This window comes from Pristis pectinata, chromosome 9 (genome assembly GCF_009764475.1).
Source record: "Pristis pectinata isolate sPriPec2 chromosome 9, sPriPec2.1.pri, whole genome shotgun sequence".
Taxonomy (NCBI): domain Eukaryota; kingdom Metazoa; phylum Chordata; class Chondrichthyes; order Rhinopristiformes; family Pristidae; genus Pristis; species Pristis pectinata.
In genome coordinates, this window is record NC_067413.1 from 51,188,326 (window position 1) to 51,208,811 (window position 20,486).

General features: G+C 39.4%; 1 protein-coding gene across 12 annotated transcripts in view; it reads left to right on the plus strand.

The window, feature by feature from the left end:
- Positions 1 to 20,486, plus strand: part of rims2a (regulating synaptic membrane exocytosis 2a) — an 830,253-nt gene that overhangs the window by 530,373 nt on the left and 279,394 nt on the right. For 8 of the 12 annotated variants that reach the window (XM_052023914.1, XM_052023904.1, XM_052023906.1 and 5 more), the window contains 4 exons: positions 10,257 to 10,328; positions 11,122 to 11,278; positions 12,917 to 13,030; positions 14,802 to 14,867. In XM_052023914.1, coding sequence (XP_051879874.1) covers positions 10,257 to 10,328; positions 11,122 to 11,278; positions 12,917 to 13,030; positions 14,802 to 14,867 — 409 coding nt within the window. The remainder of the gene's footprint in view (positions 1 to 10,256; positions 10,329 to 11,121; positions 11,279 to 12,916; positions 13,031 to 14,801; positions 14,868 to 20,486) is intronic. The other 4 variants (XM_052023913.1, XM_052023902.1, XM_052023907.1 and 1 more) reach the window with 1 other exon arrangement.

The following is a 20,486-nucleotide window of genomic DNA, read 5'->3' on the forward strand; positions in this document are numbered from 1 at the left end:
AACTAGTACTCCTTTGATGCAAAGCACAACAGCACACGGAGCTAATCAAGGGCTGCTTTTGGCTTCAAAATTAGGTTTCACCCTTTGTAGTACTGTGGGAATACTCTACATTACCCATACGGGAGGGTGTTGACATAACTTCAGCAGGTGCAGGGTTGTTGGAGATTGGTTCAACGTAGAGTACAACAATATGTACTCATTTTTTAGGTGCCTTCGGACTTTTTTCTTTTCTTTTTTTTAATTCTTTGCACTTTTTCCCAGCTTAATAGAACATGTAAACTTTGTCTACAGTAAGATTTTCAACCCCATTGGACTGAAAATTTACTTGTAATGTTTACTTACAAAATAACCAAGTTCTATAAACCTATTTCCCTTGAAGCTTTGTCAGTTAAGATAAGATAAGATCTTTGTTAAGATAAGATAAGATCACATGTACATCAAAACACACAGTGAAATGCATTTTTTGCATAGTGTTCTGGGGGGCAGCCCGCAAGTGTCGCCATGCTTCCGGCGCCAACATAGCATGCCCACAACTTCCTAACCTGTACGTCTTTGGAATGTGGGAGGAAACTGGAGCACCTGGAGGAAACCCACGCAGACACGGGGAGAACGTACAAACTCCTTGCAGACAGCGACGGGAATTGAACCTGGGTCACTGGCGCTGTAAAGTGTTACGCTAACCGCTACACTACCGTGCCTGCCCATAGACACGGTAGTGTAGTTAAAGGACTAACATTCAAACTGCAGTATTTGTGCTTGTTCAGACTTTTAACCTTCTACAGTTTAAATACAGCCTCAAGTGTGCCTAGACTGCTTTGCTGCAGGAAGTCAAGGTCTTGGTCCTCCCAACTCCTAGCTTCAAGATCATTCCAGGCTACTGTTGTTGATCTCTGCTTCATATTGCAGTTTCCTGCTCACTGCTGCGTTTGGGAGTTCACCCAAGATCTATATTCAAGGAGAAAGTGGGCATGGGCATTTGCCGGATTTCGGATTTCAGATTTCCCCAAAGTGCAGATATTCAGAAACTTTACAGAGATTCGCTGTCAACCGCCTGCCGTGAACACTCACCTGTAGCCCTATAGTGTCTCCATGACATTTATGCATAAAGAACATATAACCTGTGGACATTGTTCTTAAGCAGCTTGTCCACAACTCTCAGACCCTCTGGGAACACTCTCCCAGCCACTTTATTCATTGCTGCATTCTGCAGCTGACTAGTGTTGCATATATTATGTTATGACTCTTTGACAGTTGGGTGTAAAGATCCCAGATAGTGAGTTATGTGCTGAGAAACTGCTAAAACCTCTCAGTTTTACTGTGACATTGCATTGGGGAATCACTGCTCTGTGAACATGGCAGTTAAAGTACTTTGTCTTCACGAGGCTTTCACAAATATTCGTTAGGGTGACCCACAATGCTGTTTTAACACCAAAAAAACAATGATATGGAACAATTTCTGGGCTAGGATTTTTGACTTTGTTGGTGTCTGTTGTGTATGCAAGAACCGATGAATGGCCCTTGCCTGATGATGGGAAAGGCAAAGGGGAGCTGGGCCACTCCTAGCAGCATCCACAGCATATGTAAATGGAGAAACTAAGTTGCAGGTAGCACAGAAGGGAGGCCGTATCTTGATGTGCAATCAGGGATCATTGAGTAGACCACATATCCTCATGATGTATTCACTTGTAAACTATTACACACTTATTTAGTTCAGGGTAAGAGATTTTGGCCACATTTCCAACAATATGTACAATTCTTCCTTTCTCTACAATGGACCACACAAGCATAAGTATCTGAATGATATTCTTAAAATTGCAGAAGAGGTTATGATTACAATATTTATTTTGCCAGTAAACTCAAAATCTGCTAGGCATGAAGCGATAGACACAAACAGAAAAATCATTTATGGAAAAGTTTATTTGCATCCATATTAGGTCAACTCACAATGGTTCTCTGTGTCACAGCAGCTCAAAATGCTTACACTTTCAATTTTAGGATGCTTAACCTCAATAAGTACGTGGAATCAATTAACTTCAGCGGCAAGGTTTTCATAATATTGTCCTTCCTTTCAAAATTGTAATTTTTGTTCTGGCACCCGAGAGGCAGTCAGGGGAAATGAGAGCAGAACCTTGTGCTCACTATGGCTATGTTGAAAAGTGAGTTTTCAGTGGATCCATTGGTGTGGGTGCACTGCAGACACTAACATTTCAGTTCCTGTCCTGTCCTGTCCCTCAGGAGAATACCATAATGGTCATAGGAAATCAGAGAAAAGTTATGACATAGAAGGTAGCCATTTAACCCATTGTCCCCTGTTATTCAAAAAACTACCCAACTTAATACCAGCTGGTGGAGCTGCACAAGGAATGAAGCAGTTGATCCAGAGGGTTCTATCTGTAAAGTTCTTGTTCCAATGAGAAAAGCTTCTGCAATTGGGATGTGAGGCGCCATAGCATGAAGGGTATGGCAAGCTCAAACTTCAAGTAACTTTTATTTTTGTTATGATACACGGGGTTGCTTCAACATTAAAACATCGAGTTATAACTGTGCAGTCTCTGAGCAACCATCCCTGATGAACACTTGCATGTCTATTGGAAACAAGGAACCAGAGGTAAGACCCAGTGTATGAGTCTGCAAATCATGTGAGTGAAGTTTCTGTACCCTCAAGTGATAGAAGACAGTTGTGGCTCTTCCACCAATAGGTACTGTGGATATAACAACCACAGAGTTAGCTTTAAAGATGAGGCATGGTTTTACTCTTATTATGATGTAAACAAATGACTTAAACATCTGTGTTTCAATAACCTATTATTCCTTTCCATAATGGGAGATCAGAATCTGATGCTTTGAATGCAGTGCCACACTATACAATATATTAATTCAACTTATTAGGCTTGGCCACTTATTGCTCGACACATTATTATCATTTGGCATCAGATTTAAAGCTTAAAGACAAGTGCATTATTCCGTGCAAAAATGAAATGAAAATTATTATTCTCCAAATATTACATGCCTTTCATTTCGGGCAACTTTAACAAAATAATATATTTTGTCAACTCTAGTTCTTTGCATTATGCTCACCTTCCATATAGATTTCTTTGGCCAACCACTACTTTCAATATTTCCTTTGTGGCTGCTACCAAATGCTGGAAGGGTGCCCCCTTTCCATGGTGGGAAAAGACTTGCTAACCTGGATACCTACATTGAGCCCTTGCCCTGGAAGGGCTAGTCTCCAAATGCTGAGTTCCATGGAAATGTCTGAATTCTGGGAAAGCTAGCAGTGAGACACAGGTGAGGGTATTGCTCGAGTTGTTGTGGTGGGAGGACAGGGCATTCAATGCCTCTGTGACTCTCAAAGGACCAGGGATACAAAGGTGTGCCTATATGCTGTGAACCAGATTGTGATGCCCTCCAGACCCAACCAACCCTAATGACTCCCTGACTGCTTCCCTATGGATGCATTGTTATCTAGTGAGACATTGCTCTGATTCTGAAGAACTCCTGTCTTCTCACACCGGAGATTGACCTGCTGCCTACTCATAGTAGAGTTTTGAAGGGTTTGGCCTGAGATTCCATGAGAGTAGAAAGTCTTGGTATAGCTTTGGAAGCACGGACCATATCCATCAACTGATGAGTTGCCAAAATATGGACAGTGGCTAGCACAGAAATGTGTACCACTAGAAGTAATGCTCTCCTAGCACTCCACAATCTCTTGTAACACAAAAGGAAAAGGGTTCTTACCAGCGCCCAGTTATCTTGAGCATTGGATGTGACAAACAAGGCACTGCAACAACCATTCAGCCGCACCAGTCTTTTCCTGAATGCGTCACTCGCATGGTCTTCATTTGATTCCAGCAGGTTCATCCTAATTTGGTTACTTGACGCACTAGATTTGTTTCCCCTCTAACTACAACTCCCTAAATTCAGATAACCTCTCTCATACAATCCAGCTATCTAACCTATTTTCTGCCTTTGTAGTCATGATATCTCTTGATGCTTAGCAGGGATTTCCCTGCTGGTCTGGAATGAGAACAAGCAGTTGCATGCAATCTGGACCTATAATAAGTGTAGGATGTGGGGTGATACTTTTTTCTTTATTGCAACATATTGCGTGGGGTGTCACACCTGGAGCTTCATTTCACGACCACCTTCTCCCAGGCAGGCTACCTGTTGTCCTCAATGGCCTCCTGGCTCTTTGGTACAAACAACTAATCTCTTGTTGCTGATCTCCTCAATTAAAGTTTCCAGATCTCTCTGAATCTGGGGCCATAATCTCTCCTCTGAAATTTTAAGATGTATTCGCCTTTGGAATTGTTTATTTTGTCACTTGTACCAAAGTATAGTGAAAAACTTGTCTTCCACGCTGTTCATTCAGATCAATTCATTACACAGTGCATTGAGGCAGCACAAGGTACAACAATGCAGAATACAGAGTGAAGTGTCACAGCTACAGAGAAAGTGCAGTGCAGGTAGACAATAAGGTGCAAGGTCATAACGAGGTAGATTGTGAGGTCAAGAGTCCATTTTATTGTACCAGGGAGCCATTCACTAAGTCTTATAACAGAGGGTTAGAAGCTGTCCTTGAGCCTGATGGTACGTTCTTTCAGGCATTTGTATCTTTTGCCTGATGGGAGAGGGGAGAAGAGAGAATGTCTGGGGTAGGTAGGATCTTTGATTATGCTGGCTACTTCATCGAGGCAGTGAGAAGTATAGACAGAGTCCATGGAGGGGCGGTTGGTTTCTATGTTGTGCTGAGCTGTGTCCACAACTCTCTGCAGTTTCTTGTGGCCACAGGCGGAGCTGTTGCCATACCAAGCCGTGATGCATCCAGAAAGATGCTTTCGTGTGCATCGATAAAAGTTGGTGAGTGTCAAAGGGACATGCCAATTTCTTTAGCCTCCTGAGGAAGTAGAGGTGCTGGTGAGGTTTCTTGATCTTGGCGTCAACGGTGGTTGGACCAGGACAGGCTATTAGTGATGTTCACTCCTAGGAACTTGAAGCTCTAAAGCCTCTCGACCTCAGCACCATTAATATCGACAGGTGCATGTGTACTACCCCCTTTCCTGAAGTCAATGACCATCTCTTTTGTTTTGCTGACATTGAGGGAAAGGTTGTTGTCATGACACCATGTCACTAAGCTCTCTGTCTCCTTCCTGTATTCCGACTCATCATTATTTGAGATACGGCCCACTATGGTGGTATCATCTGCAAACTTGCAGATGGCGTTAGAGCAGAATCTGGCCACGCAGTCATGAGCGTATAGGGAGTAGAGTAGGGGGCTGAGGACGCAGCCTTGTGAGCACCAGTGTTGAGAATAATTGTGCTGGGGGTGTTGCAGTGATTTGTGAACTGCCTGGATTCCTTTAAGTGCTGGAACTCCAAAGGTGCAAGAGCACAGTTAAATGCTGGCATCCGCCTGAAATTCCATTGAATGTTTCTGGTAGGATGGGTTACAGAAAAAAAAAATCCCACCTGTGCTGTTACTGTCGTACTTGCAGCCAGTGAAAATTGTGGCCAAAACATTGTTTTAATCCTCTGGTTCGGAAGCAGAATGTAATGTTTTCAAAATGCATTAAGCTGCAATATGTGCTCAAGGAGCTAGATATTTATAAGATAACTCACTAATTATGTACATTTTGAGACTTTTGACTTGCTGCAAACTCCTAAACAAGTTGAAAATGTTTGAGTATCAGGTACACCACTTGACTAATGCCCAGTAGGCTCACAATATAAACAAATACAGTAGAAACAGCATATTACGTGCTTAAAGGTCCATCAGACAAATGAATTTCAAGACAAAAAGCCTTTGTTTCCAATACTAGCCTATCTTTGGGACAACAAAACAGGTATGGAAATTGTAGTTCCTATTGAATTTTTTCTGAGCTAATTTTTCCAAATTCACCTGTCACAAGTGTGGTAAACCTTGTTTATAGTTTACCTTGAACATAGTTTTCTAACATTTATTTACCTTGCTGTGTATTTCCCAGGTGCAATCAATGAATTCCAAAAAAAAATGTAGGAAAATCTTCCATAATGCAGCTTACCATTGAATGGGAACATGGGATTTTGGCACATTTTCATCCCACACTGTGCCTGTTTTCAGATACTATTATTAATGTGTTAAACCCAGGGTTTAACTTTGATGTTTCTTCGACCATAGTTTACAATAATCATGGCCACTATTTTAAATGAGGTGTTCTATAGATACATGTGACACCTGAAACTGGTCAGTGAAGCTGTTATCTCCATTGCTGTGGGGGCCTGGCTGACCTTAAATGTCGCGTTGCATTTTCTCTGGATACATTCTTTTTAGCGTCTGACAGAATTTAGTAGCAGCTAGATACAGCCTGGAACCTGTGGCAAGTAGCCTCATCAATCAACACTAGTGGAAGCCTGGACCAAGGAAGTCCTAAGTCGGTCTCATGAAGCCAGAAGGAGTTTTTATTACTCTTCCTGGCCTACAAAGAAACCTAAAACTATATATGTAAATCTACCAGCCATAGTTTATTTGGCCCCACACACCTCTCAGAATTTGTCTATCCTAACCCAGAATACTACATTGCAATAAATTTGCAATACTGAGCAGCATTGCCAATGCTCAGTCACTTAAGGGTAAGTACATCCTGGACTTGTACAGCCCTGTTGCTTGTCCAGGATGGGCTGTGTACCAGATGCTCGTGAAACTAGCACTCCACTCCATTGCTGGTTCCACATGGAATTCCCAGGCATTTTGCCAGAGGATCCACCTCTTTCCCCTACCCCACAAAGATCTTAATAGAGTTACAACTTGAAGATTTGGAGGAAAGAGTTCAATTATGTTTTTGTTTATTGTTATGTTTGAATTATCTATTAGTATTTCATTTTTATATGTTAGAATATGACTAGTTTTAATTATTTAAAGTAATTATATCAGATACATTTAAGAACTCTTGCAAAGAAGGGCTTTCACAGGAGCTAGACCCCAGCCTTGCCTTCTGTCAAAGGCTCTCAAGGTATTTTTGGTTAAGGATTCAGTGGTATGGCACCTGAGGCCCACTTGCTTTTGTGGCCTTGTTATACTTTGTTGCCTGATCCTGGGGTCAAGAGACCCAGGAAGATGATTGGATCCACATGCAAGTGCAGGGTTAATATGGACATGAAGAGAGTACAAGGTGGATGAACCCAGGCAGCCTGCCAAATTGAACACTGTTTGGCTAATTACTGCAGTTTGCTCTTGTTAAAGTCGAATGGAACTGATCTTGTATTTAAAGAAGGACCTTGTGTCTTGCATGCTTGGTCAAAAGGGTAGGTTAACATTGGGACTCTTCAAGAAAGCAAAGTTTTCATTTTTACATCAGCCGTCACTTCCCTGCAGCATGCTATTTGACAAGTAGGGGAGTTAAAATCGAGATCCTCAGTCCAACTATTCAGTTGCCTCAGGGAAATTCTATATAAATGGTATTCTACCAAAATTCAGAATTCTTATCTTCACACTGTTATCCTTCAGCCCCAGCAGACTATTGTTTACAAGTAGCAATAGTGACCGCCATGCTTCTACAGAACCAACAGAAAAATAGAATATTTTTCTCACTGGAACTCTTGTTGTTATAATGGAACTTCAGTGTCAGGATAATGAATTCCATCATAAAACTGATGCCATTTTCTAAAACAGAGTTGATATAGGTTCATACATAAATGGTACTATTTCTTCATCCCTTATGCAGTTCAGTATTGGAATTAGTTTATTATTGTCACATGTACTGAGGTACAGTGAAAAGCTTGTCTTGCATACCATTCATACAAATCAATTCATTAAACAGTGCATTGAGGTAGTACAAGGTGAAACAATAACAGAATGCAGAATAAAGTGTAACAGCTACAGAGAAAGTGCCATGCAGGTAGACAATAAGGTGTAAGGTAGATTGTGAAGTCAAGAGTCCATCTTATCATACTAGGGAATCATTCAATAGTCTTACAACAGTGGGATAGAAGCTGTGCTTGAACCTGGTCGGATGTACTTTCAGGCTTTTGTATCTTCTGCTTAATGGGAGAGGGAAGAAGAGAGAATGTCTGGGATGGGTGGGGTCTTTGATTATCCTGGCTGCTTTACTAAAGCAGTGAGAAGTATAGACAGGGGATGTATGGAGGGGATGCTGGTTTGCATTACCTCAGTATTTAAAATAGATACACGGGTTATTCATTTATCCTGCCCAGAAAATCTAGTATTGGTTAAGTTTGTCAAAAAAGTGTATATTTTACATTCTGCAGGGAATAGACAGACATCAAATTATTCCAAAGGCCAGAGAGGAACAAAATGGTGTGGTTGAGTCCTGTAAAAGAAAACTTGAATAGTAATGTGAGCTTCATGGACAAAACAGCTTCTGTTTATTATTATCCTATGCAAGTAAACTGGACCAGCAACATGATTGTCTCTGTAGTAATACAGGCAGTCCCCCGGGTTATGTAAGGGTTCCATTCCTGAGAACTGTCTGTAAGCTGATTTCTCTGTAAGTCAGAAATGCCTGTTTTCTGTAGTAACCCATATTGTATCACTCTATGTACACTTGCTATAATTCTTTCAATTCATTGAATAATCAGCCAAACACTATCCATGATTAAACTAATGGAATACATATTGTATCCAGTCATTAATGAATACCATGAAGCACGGTAGTGTAGCGGTTGGCGTAACGCTTTACAGCACAGCGACCCGGGTTCAAATCCGGCCACTGTCTGTAAGGAGTATGTACGTTCTCCCCATGTCTGTGTGGGTTTCCTCCGGGTGCTCCGGTTTCCTCCCACATTCCAAAGACGTACAGGTTAGGAAGTCGTGGGCATGCTGTGTTGGTGCCGGAAGCATGGCGACACTTGCGGGCTGCCCCCAGAACACGACGCAAAAAGATGTATTTCACTGTGTTTCAATGTACATGTGGCTAATAAAGATATCTGAAAAATGCTTCAAAATCATATGGGAGAATTAATGTGCAGGTCATTCGTAAACCAGGAAACACGTATCATTTACAGATCTGTGATGTATGCTTGCTGCCAACATCCTGTGCAGCAGGACTCTTAAAACAGCTGAACATTTTTGAAAGTTCTTTAAACTATGCTGCTTTGCTTAGCCAATGTAAATATGTTAATAACTTTGAATGCTTCTTTGTGTCCCTACATTCAGAAACATTTAAAATATTCAGTCTATTATAAAATCAAAGAATGATCCAAAAATATGAAAAAAAGAGAAAATCCTTAAAAGCACTTAATAACTCTTATAATCAACATTATTTCATTAAATGTAATACATTAATTAATGTAAATTATCTCATCCTTGCCTTTGTCCTTTGCAATTACTCTTCTGGCACGGATTCAGCAGGCAGATTCTTCACTGAAAAGTACTGGGAAATTGCAGGAAGTTCCCAATCTGTTGCTGGATGCCATTATTGGACTTCAATTGGCAAAAACCCAGCAAAGAGAGGCCTGAGAGTAGTAATGATTCACACAAATTGTCCCGTGTCTCTGAGCATGTTTTGTCCAATGCCTTAGGACTTTGCTTCAATGCCCTATCGTACTATTCTCACAGATATTAGCACTTTTTCCCTCTTGTTAATGTTAAACTAAAAGAATTAAAGATTTGGGAAGAAGTACAAATTTTAGAAATAGACCACAGGGAAGTATGGGCAAACTGAGAGATCTTTTGGATTGCTGCTTTATTTTTACTTTTGATTCTGCGAGCTTGACATGGTGAAAGCTCTGTTAGAATCCTATTGGACCAAAAGAAGTTTATAGACAAAAATGAAGTCTAAATCCACTTTCTGTCCACAGAGATCATATTTAGATATTATTTCTAAAATATCAGTCTATTGGAATCATAATGTAAAAAGGATTTATAAAATCAAGTTAAATTGGAATGAAATTCATCCATGTTTATGGTGAATAGTTAAATGATTTCTTCTTAGACCATAAGTACTTGAACATTTCACAATTTGAGACAAACAAGGACTCCTTAGGGACTGCAAAACAATTTTATAACCAGGATAGGAATGATTTTCAGTATATCTGGTTAACGAGTGCTCCAGATAGAGAATAAGAATATGGTTATTGAGCTTTATTTTAATTTCAGTTCATTATATGTATTAAATTCACTTACATTTTAGTCCGAGAATCAAATCCCTGTTTTCAGTAAATTATGTTTTATTCAGTAAATTATCTTTTGTGTATGGAGAAAAAAAAAGTTGATGTGAATTCCATCTGACCTTTGCAAAATGTAACTTTTTAAACTTTAGGATCACAACGTATCAGTGACAGCGAAGTTTCCGACTATGATTGCGATGATGGAATTGGGGTTGTTTCTTCAGGTATGAAGCCAAAGAAGCTCAATACTCTCCTCTTTCTTTCTCATTTCTCACACACCATCTCATTTTCAATCAAAAGTAAATCTTAATTAGTTTCACTGATTTCTTTTAAGTTTGTATCCAGAGCCAACCAGGCATTTAGTAGACAAAAATATTATAATTGACTTTCCAAATATAAATGTTTTCAAAGCACAATAATATCAAAGCCTATTAAAAGTTGGCTCATGCAGAACTGCAAATAAATTAGAATTCAAACACAGAAGGCTAATGGCCTATGCTGCCTCTTCAGAACAATTTAATAATTATAAATTTTGCTTGGATTCCTGTGCATTGTTTGTGATCAAAAGTAGTTGGGAGGTAGCTGGTAGTAGGATGGTGTAATTTCTACATCTCGCGCATCTTATTTCTCACTTATTCCCCAAAAATATTTATATTATGCTTCTGTAATGTCACGATTTTCATTTTTTTTAGATTGAGAAATGTAAGTGTAGAGTGAGGGTTATTGTTGCAGGAATTCTACTTCGGAAATGCAGAAATGTAATGTGCATTTAAGGTTAAAATCCTTCTTAAAAAAACTGGGAAATATCAAGAATTTTTGGAAAGAAAGCTTTGGGTAGACATTTGTCTTGGGTGCCCCCATAGAATAGGCAATAGGAAATTAATGTGACATCGATAGGAACCAAAATTAGGCAGAATATGAAACATTGGCTGTTCAACTCTGTCCATATGTATTTTTATGTATATTAGAAAATGCATATATTCTAAATTGCTTTAATCTTAATATTTTTCACTGTAGATTATCGGCACAATGGGAGAGAGATTCAGAGTTCAACATTATCAGTTCCAGAGCAAGTAATATCATCAAACCATTGTTCACCATCAGGCTCACCGCATCGTGGGGACAATATGGGCAGGACCCGTTCACGGTCCCCCAGTGTTCCACCCTCTCAAAGGTAGGGTTAAACACGGATGTAAAGACATCTGTTGCTGTAGTGGTGCAGATGTGAACGGGTGAGATTAAGATAATAAAACGCAAAATGTTTTTACTTCACATGAATTCTGATTTTGCCAGCCACTTTGAAGGGGTGTTTCTTTCATGGGCTTGTTGAGCACAATAAATGATCTAATAATACCCAAAGTAAAAAGCAGAAAAGGAAACCTGCAACAGAACTTTACTGCTCAGCAGGATTAAGCCTTCATTAACAAACCATATGGTACTTAAACTACAAATTTATGTTCATACTAAGATTATACCATATTAAATTGATTGAACAATTAGCACAGGACTTCAAGGATAAACTTAAGTTTTCTTCCTCTCCCACTGGTATGCTTCCAGTCAGAGGACCCTCTGTCATTTATGTGCAGAATTTTGAACACAAACTGAGCTATTACTACCTGAATTAAAGCTGTTAATTCATCCATTAGGCTGTGGAGAGGCCACTGCTTTGTCTGGTTTTCTTTTCAAGTTCTTAAAAATAACTTGGTAAATAAACTGTTCCAGAGAGTGCAGTTGACAACAAAATAGGCAGCTTGACCATCGGTATAGCTTTTACTCTGCAGAATATTCCCTTAGGTGACATATTATTGGTTTGTGACTACTTCAATCCATTAAAACTGGCTTCCAAAAATTAATTTTCATACTCTGTTCTGATGGCAACTGAGAGCTTTATTCAGCTAGTATGCATCTTCAGATTGAGTGTGTACACTTTTTCTTAAATTATGTAATTAACCCCCCCCCCCTCCCCCCCCGCACCTACTCCTCCAACAGTAACCTCTGCAATGCCATTGTGGCAACAGTCTTTGTCCTCCAGCAATCATGAAGATACATCCAAACATTCTTCTGTAGCAATCTGAGCCAACACCTATTGCATTTAAGTATTAACACAAGGTGAAACATCACACAAAGAAATTTCTACCACTGTGTCTTATGGAAAAAAAATCAGTTAGCGGTGGATTGGTGGTGTTGGATTGGGAGAATCACTAGGCTGGGGTGAGAGAAGGTCAGGGGGTTGGTTGAGGAGTTGTCAGTTAGGAAGATGATCAAGCAAGGCCAGAATGGGCAGGGTTTGGTATGTGATAGCCAATGAGAGATCCAAACAGGTTTCAGGATAAACAGCATGTTAGTTGGTTGGTGGGAAAAGGACGATTGAAAAAGTTGGAGGGAGAGAGATGATGGGTGTGATTTCTAAAAAGATGAAGAGCCATCTAGTTGGAACTGTTGGAAGCCTCAAACTCCCCAGAAACAACCCAGTAAATATGGGCCCACTTAAATCATTCCAAAGCAGATTTTAGCCAAACATAAATATTTTGTGCAAGTGACTTCAAGGTATGTTTTGCTCAATACCCGATCTCACAGTGCAGTCCAACTGCCACCATGGTTGAGCATGTTATATGCGCAGTGGACACAGAACAAAAATCTGGAAGCCAGAAGTTCTCTGCTTGTGCACTGTAAACAACTGGATTTAATGATTCAATTTTTAATGAATTTCAAACAAAAGAGAATAAAATCTTTGACTCCCCAATAGAGATTATGGGCCATGGTATCTTAGCTTTTTAGAAATCTGCTACTGCAGTTGATTTGTGTTTTGCAGAAGCTCAGAGTTGGGTCCTCGAAGCAGTCGCTGTTCTCCTCAACAGTACAATACCATCAGCAGAATGGATAGACACAGGATGTTGGATGACCATTTTTCTCCAGAGAGGGAGAGGTAATTAGAAATTATTAGCTGTTTTTGTTTTCAGGGAAGCCTGGGATATACTTAAATGTGTAATTAGTTTGTTATGAGATTGGATTGTTATTAGTTATAATGGAATGTGGATAACTAATGCTTATACTTCAGTCTTTTCCATATTCACTAATTTTGAGATCTTTGAGTTTGATATATATGTTTTTGGTTCTGGATATTGTCTTCCCAATTAAGCTTGTGTAGAGATCTGATAGCAGGAATTTAAAAGGAAGCAAAATTACCACATCACTGGTCATTTTGCAAACAACACGGCTCTTAGGATAGACTATTACTAAAATGCATTGCTAATGTGTGTTTAAAATGAAGTCACATATCTTAAAAAATCAATAATCAGTTGTCTGATCCAGAAAATTTCTTCAGCATTATATATACATTTGAGATGGTCACAGTGATGTAGTATATTAAATGATTTCATCACCTGATTCTAAAATTGCTACTTATTCATATATACTTTATCTTTTAATGATTTTTATCTTGTATCCCTGAAATATTGTAAAATCCTTTTAACTCTGCAGATAATTGAGTGTTTGGTTTCCTTATCATTACTGTTTTATGTAAGAACATAAATGTTTTACATTATGTCAAGGACAATTCTTAATTATTTAAGACCTTTACTTCCAGTGTGGTGAATGGGTAAATTTTCTATTCTCTCGATAACCAAGGGATTTGGGGGGGAGGGGGGGGTCGCGCTGTGGAGTCAATAAGGAATAATTGCTTTTGTTTCAGTTAAAAGTCAGCAATCTCAAAGAGAAATATTGGGTTGTGGTAATTACTTCATCAAATAGTCTATATGAAGTTGGTCAGCATATTGTCTGATAGCAAGCATGGTTATTGGTTGGAATAAAGGGTGAATGAAGAAATTTTAATGTTACTTGCTTACTGATACCTTATTCTGGCCTTGGTCTTGGATTTCTCCTTCAGTTCTTTTTTTTTTTGCAACATTCCCTTGCCACCTGCCACAAAGCATACCTGGTCTCTCTCCTGCTGAGAATTTCTTTTTGGTAGGTAGACCTGTGTGGCAGCCTCCATTAAGTGTCCTGTTTTGTAACAACCAGATTGTGCCACATGATGTAATGCACTGAAAGTCTAACTTGACTGAATTGCAAAGTGGCCAGACTTGGTTTTATGAATGTGATTCTGGATGTGGTGAGGATCAAGTCTTAAGAAATACAGTGAGGGCAGGTACCATCAAATACACCCATCCTCGGAGGCCCAACATAAATAGTGAGGTAGTAACAAGTTTCTTCCCAATCCAAGTTTTTGTTTGTGATAGCGGATGGTACACTGAGACTCAACATCCAATCTCAAAGACAATAGCCGTAATTAGTATGTCTCTTGCTATAGATCAATTAATAGGCTGCTTTTTGTGGGCTTTGAATTGCTCATATTTAATCTTATATTTAGAAGAACTTTAAAAAGCACTGACTTTTATTTTAAATTGATTATGTAATTTGTGACTGAATTTGTGACAAATGCATTGTTACAGACAATTTCTATATATTTTAAAAAAGCTGATTTTACTAAGCTGCTGGGATGCCTTCATTAGGAATTTATTTTGCTACATTTAAGCTCCTCTTTTGCTTTTAATTATGGACTATAGTCTCTTCACACACACTGTTCATCACCTTTCTCTCCATTTTCTTTCCTTTTCTGCTCACTGCTGCTGCTGACCTCTGTCCCCTTTCTTCAAATGCCATACATTTCTCTTTTCCATTTTCCCACATCGCTGCAGTCAGTATCTTACACTACCTCGGTCCAGACACAGTCATGTCATCGAGCATCATCACAAGGATTTCAGGTATACTGTAACATGGGTGTGTTGGTGTGTTTATATTACGTGTGACTATGCATGCTTGTATATATGAACATTATGACTAAGGATGAGCACCTGGATAAATTTAAACTTCAGATTTGAATCTTGAGTCTCCATCAATGGATTTTCCAGGTTTGAAATTTGGCTGTTAGGTGAAAAAGAGGCTGCCAGAATCTCCCTACGCTGATCAGTAATTGTCTGTACACTGCTTTAAACTTGGAACCTTGGGTACTTGGTAGATTTCCCAATGGTTGATTTACAAAGATGACTAATCATAGTGTTTGATCAGAAATAAATGTTTACACTTAATAACGGATTAATAATGAAAATTTTAATTGGAGAACCAATACTATCTCCCTCATAAAGTGTAACTATTAATTATTGTGGATAATTTGGGGGAATTGAAAATGGTAACACCAACACATAGAGAAATATCCATACTATTTCTAATAAGGGTCAGGCCATTGGAACTTGGTGAATCAATTATTTTGATACTCATGGGAACCAAAGTTTACATTTTGAAACACTAGAACATCCAGTCATGTTGCTCATCCCTAATTATGATTAATTTTGAATTTTTTACATTTTTTAAATTTGAAATACGCAAGTCCATCATAGTTTTGTCAAAGTGTGTGGTTGAGGTTTCAGTTGACTGTTCTGGAGTTTTTGTTTTAATTGTAGAGAATTGTTTAAGAATCATAGTAGATAATTTAGAGAAACTTTGAACATTGGAAAGAACAATTTTGATCAAAAGCTGAAAAGAAGAAAAACGCTGAGGCTGGGCTATGGTATTAAATTAGGAGTTAACTCGTGTTTTATTTTCAGAGGCTGATGGATTTGCTTCAATACTAAAGGGCAATGTTTTGTCCAGAAGTATAAGACAAAATCACAGAACATTAGGATTGCTGGAGTATTTATTCAAGGTGTTGTAAAATTCATCCTTGTTGTGGCAATGGGAACTATGAGGTAGTTAGAGCATTCTGAGTGCCATGACAGTAGAAACCATCTCTTTTTCTTTAACCTATCCTCTTTCAGTGCAATTCAACTTTTAGCAAGAGCTGAAGCTGTACAAATAATTTATGCAAATATGAATAATCATCTGTTGTTCTTGTCCATTTCTTTTTATTAATTTTCTTTTCATATTATTGCTTTAACAGTAGTGCTGGTTTATGAAAGAGTGAAAATGATTAGGGTAGTTTTTAAGTCTAATAGATTGAGAAACTAAATTAATGTCCTTATATACCATAAGCTGGATCAGGCTAGGTTGGTCCTACCAGCTGGAATCGTCACACATGGTTTGCCCTCCTCACCAGTGATGTGAACCTGATGTAGAGGATCTATTTCCCTGGCTCTTCCTGAGTTCAGCTTCTTGGTCAAGATTGTGACTGGTCCTCTGGTGGCAAAGAAAGTGGGGGGTGGGGGTTTGTTCACTCCCCTGAGGTACATCTGACAGTTTTTGACAACCAGCACAGCGAGGGATGGAAGCTGTGTAGCTTCCAAGATATTTTAACGGTCTTTAAAGGTCTCTGACACTCAGACATTTCAAAAACTTCTGAAATTGAACTGAATATTTTATGAAGTATTAAAAAATAAAATTAATTAAAAACAAATTGCCAGCATTAAACTTGGGTAAACAATTAAAAAAGTTAGTAGTTTACCATCTTGTTTGCCTACTGGTCATTGACCTGCGATCTCCATTTAAATCAATGGGTACAGATCTGAGAAGTGATTTTCCAGTTTAATGCTGGGGAATCGCAGTAAGACTGGACTTCAGTGTTGGGCACCACATGGAGTCCAGTGTCAGACCGAACTAACAGATTCAAGTTTCCAATTCAGCACTGGACTGTGTTTCACAGAACATGACATGAAAGTATGGAAATTAAAGCCATTTAATAGCTGAATGCCATCGGTTTTGATCAGAGTCAGTGCCAAAAATAGGTATAATAGAATGTTTTTTTCTTACATCGCATAAAAATCTTCTCCTGCTTCTATCATTTCACTCAAAACACAGCCTTGTTTGATCTTTCATGGGCATTCTTCTTTGTGTTTCTATCATTATTCCCAAAGTCAAAGTAATGATAGAAACTAGGTCGCAGTGCTGCCATTAGAACTGAATCACCCAAGACAGGAAGTGCTTGATCAAACTTTCCTGAATAAGAGAGTTTCAATTGATCTTAATAGGGAGGGGAAGACATTTAAATGTACAAGCTAGGAGCAGGTGTTAGCCACTTGAGCTGGTTCCACCATCTAATAAGGTCATGGCAAACTCATTGTATCCTCAACTCTACATTTCCATCTGTCTGTGGTAATCTTCCATCCCCTTCTTTAGCAAGAATCTGTCCATCTCTGCCTTAAAACCCACCCACCCGGGACATTCTCTCTTCTCTCCTCTTCCATCGGGTAGAAGATACAGGAGCCTGAGGGCACGTACCACCAGACTTAAGGACAGCTTCTACCCCACTGTGATAAGACTATTGAACAGTTCCCTTATACAAGGTGATGGACTATGACCTCACAATCTACCTTGTTCTGACCTTGCACGTTATTGCACTGCACTTTCTCTGTAGCTGTGACACTTTACTCTGTACTGTTATTTTTTTTTTACCTGTACTACATCAATGCACTCTGTACTAACTTGAAGTAACTGCACTGTGTAATGAATTGACCTGTAAGATCAGTTTGTAAGACAAGTTTTTCACTGTAACTCGGTACAAGTGACAATAATAAACCAATACCAATAAAAAAAAGGCTCTCATAAGAATGAATATTCCAAAAACTCTCAGCCATCTGAGAGAAAATAAAATCTCCTCATCTCAGTTTCAAATGCACATCCCCTTGTTTTCAAATAGAAAGTTAGTTCTAGATTTCCCACAAAAGGAAACATTCTGTCAAGAACACTTAGGTGCTGACATGTTTTAATCATGTTCACTGTCACTCAATCTAACCTGTCTAATCTTTCTTCATAAAATAATCTGACAGTTCCAGGTTATAGTTCAGGAAACCTTCTCTGAACTGCTCCAAACATATTTATATCCTTTGTTAAAAGGTGACCAATACAGTACCATATTCCAGATATGGTCTCACTAATGCCCAACATAACTAAAATATACCTCCACACTTCTATATTTAGTTATGCTACCAAAGTCTGTTGACGCTCTTAATTAAAATTTCCTGATGATCCTGCCTATTAGCCTTTTGTAATTATGCATTAGGACAAAATCCTCTACATCTCAGAGCTTTGTAGTCTCTTACCATTTAGATAATATGCTCCTTTTTTATTTTGCTTGCTATTGTGGATAATTTCATATTTTCCCACAATGTAGTCCATTGGCCAGATATTTTCCTACTCAACCTGTCCTGTTGTGGCCTCCTTTGATGCTCTTTACAATTTACTTCCTTACTATTCCTTGTGTTACCAACAAATTCAGCAACCATATCTTCAGTGCCATCATCATCAAGGCCATTTATAAAGTTGAGGCACTAGCACCAATAGATGTAGCCCTGCTTCTAATTACTGTTCTGGTTCCAAGTTGTTACTCATTCCTGACATTTGATGTATGCTTATTTATTATCTTCCCTTCCTGTCCCCTACCAGTTTCCTTTCCTCTACTGCAAACTTATTCTGAAGCCCATGTATCCCATCTACAACAAAGTGGTAGTAGAGTCATACAGCATGGAAGCAGGCCCTGTGGCCCAACTTGTCCGTGCCGCTCAAGATGCCCACCTAAGCTATCCCATTTGCCCGTGTTTGGCCCATATCCCTCTAAACCCTTCCATTTCCAGGTACCAGTCCAATTGTCTTTTTAATGTTGTTATTGTACCTGCCTCAACCATTTCCTCAGGCAGTTCATTCCATATATGCACTACCCTGAACGCTTGATAATCACACTTTTAAAAGTCTCCCGCTTGCTAGATGTCCCTTTACCTGCAAATAATCTCACCCAATCGACCTTGGCAGGTTCCTGCCTATTGCCTCCAAAACCGGCCCTGCCGCTGAACTTGTGGACCAGTCTTATCTTTGTCCATAACCATTTTAAAACTAATAGAATTATGGTAACTGGTTGCAAAGTGCTCCCCCACTGACACTTAAGTCAGTTGCCCTACCTTGTTTTCTAAGAGGAGATCCACTGTTGTGCCCTCTCTGGTAGGGCCCCATATACTGTATATTGATTAAGGAAGCTTTCTTGGACATATTTAACAAATTCCACCCCATCCAAGCCCTTTGCACTATGGTTGATCCAGTCAATATTAGGCAAGTTAAATTCTCCCACTAATACTCTTGATTCCCCAAGAGTATCCTCTCTAAGCACTGCTGTTATGTCCTCCCTCATCAAAAAGGCAACCTCCCTCCTCTCTCACCTATATCTCTATTGCACCTATAGCATCTGTACCCTGGAAAACTGAACTGCCAGTCCTGCTCTTCTCTCAGCTATGTTTCTGTATGGTTATAATATCCCAGTCCCCTGAGCCAATCCAAGCCCTGAGTTCATCTGCCTTGCCTGTTAAGCATTGTGCATTGAAATACATGCAGTTTAAACCAATGGTCTTTCCTCTCTTTACTGTTCTCCTGGCTGTCCTGACTACAAAACTTGCTGTCAATGACTACAGTATTTGGTATTTGCCCCAACTTCTCAACTATTTCATTTCTGCTCAGGGACCCCCCCCCCCCCCCCCAACCCCACCCCCGGCCACCAATCTAGTTTAAACCCTCTCAAGTAGGACTAACAAATCTTCCTCCCAGGATATTGGTCCCCCTCCTTTTCATTAGATAGCTACATTTTTACTCTTAAAAATGTGCCATCACCCCCTTCCAAGAAAGTACACTTTTGAACATTTCTAACTTTACCCCTGTCTCTAATTATAAAGTGCTTAAACATGCCCCCCTCACAGAAGTTTTTCTGTCTGTTACTCACCATCCATTTCACTGATCTGCTGTGGTCTATCTGCAAAAGACAAACTCTATGACAGCCCTTTGTTACTCTAACCCTGCCTGCCTTCCTCATTCTTCTCATGGTGTCCAACACAGTTATTGACATCATCCTTCTCTATCAAATGTGCTTGGTCCCTTATTTTTACTTTACAATTAAATTTACTGCAGAAAATGTTCCTTTGCCTGCCAGTATGCCAGTTCGATGGATTTATCATCAGCCTTTCAAATCTTTTGTATTTCCAGGGTCCCAAAACATTTCACAGTCAGCGAAATTTTTGAAGAAAAGGCACTGTTCTAGGTACACTCCACATTCATAAATAGACTCTTACAGAATGGATTCAAAGCCATTTACACTCATTGTGCCTTAACCCATTTTATTCTCCTCACATTCCTGTCAATTCTACCCCACTCTCCCTCGGCCCCACCTCCCACCACACACACACAAGACAATTTACAATGGCCAAGTAATCTACCAATGTGGGAATGTGAGAGGAAGCTCACATGGTCACAGGGAGAATGTGCAAACTCCACACAGCACTGGAGATCAGGATTGAACCCAGATTGCTAAAGCAGTGAAGCAGCAGCTTTTCTAGCTGTGTCACTATGCTACCCACATGCATAGTATTTGTAAATTATATGATTGGCTGAATAAACTGTCCTTTAAAGGTCTTGGG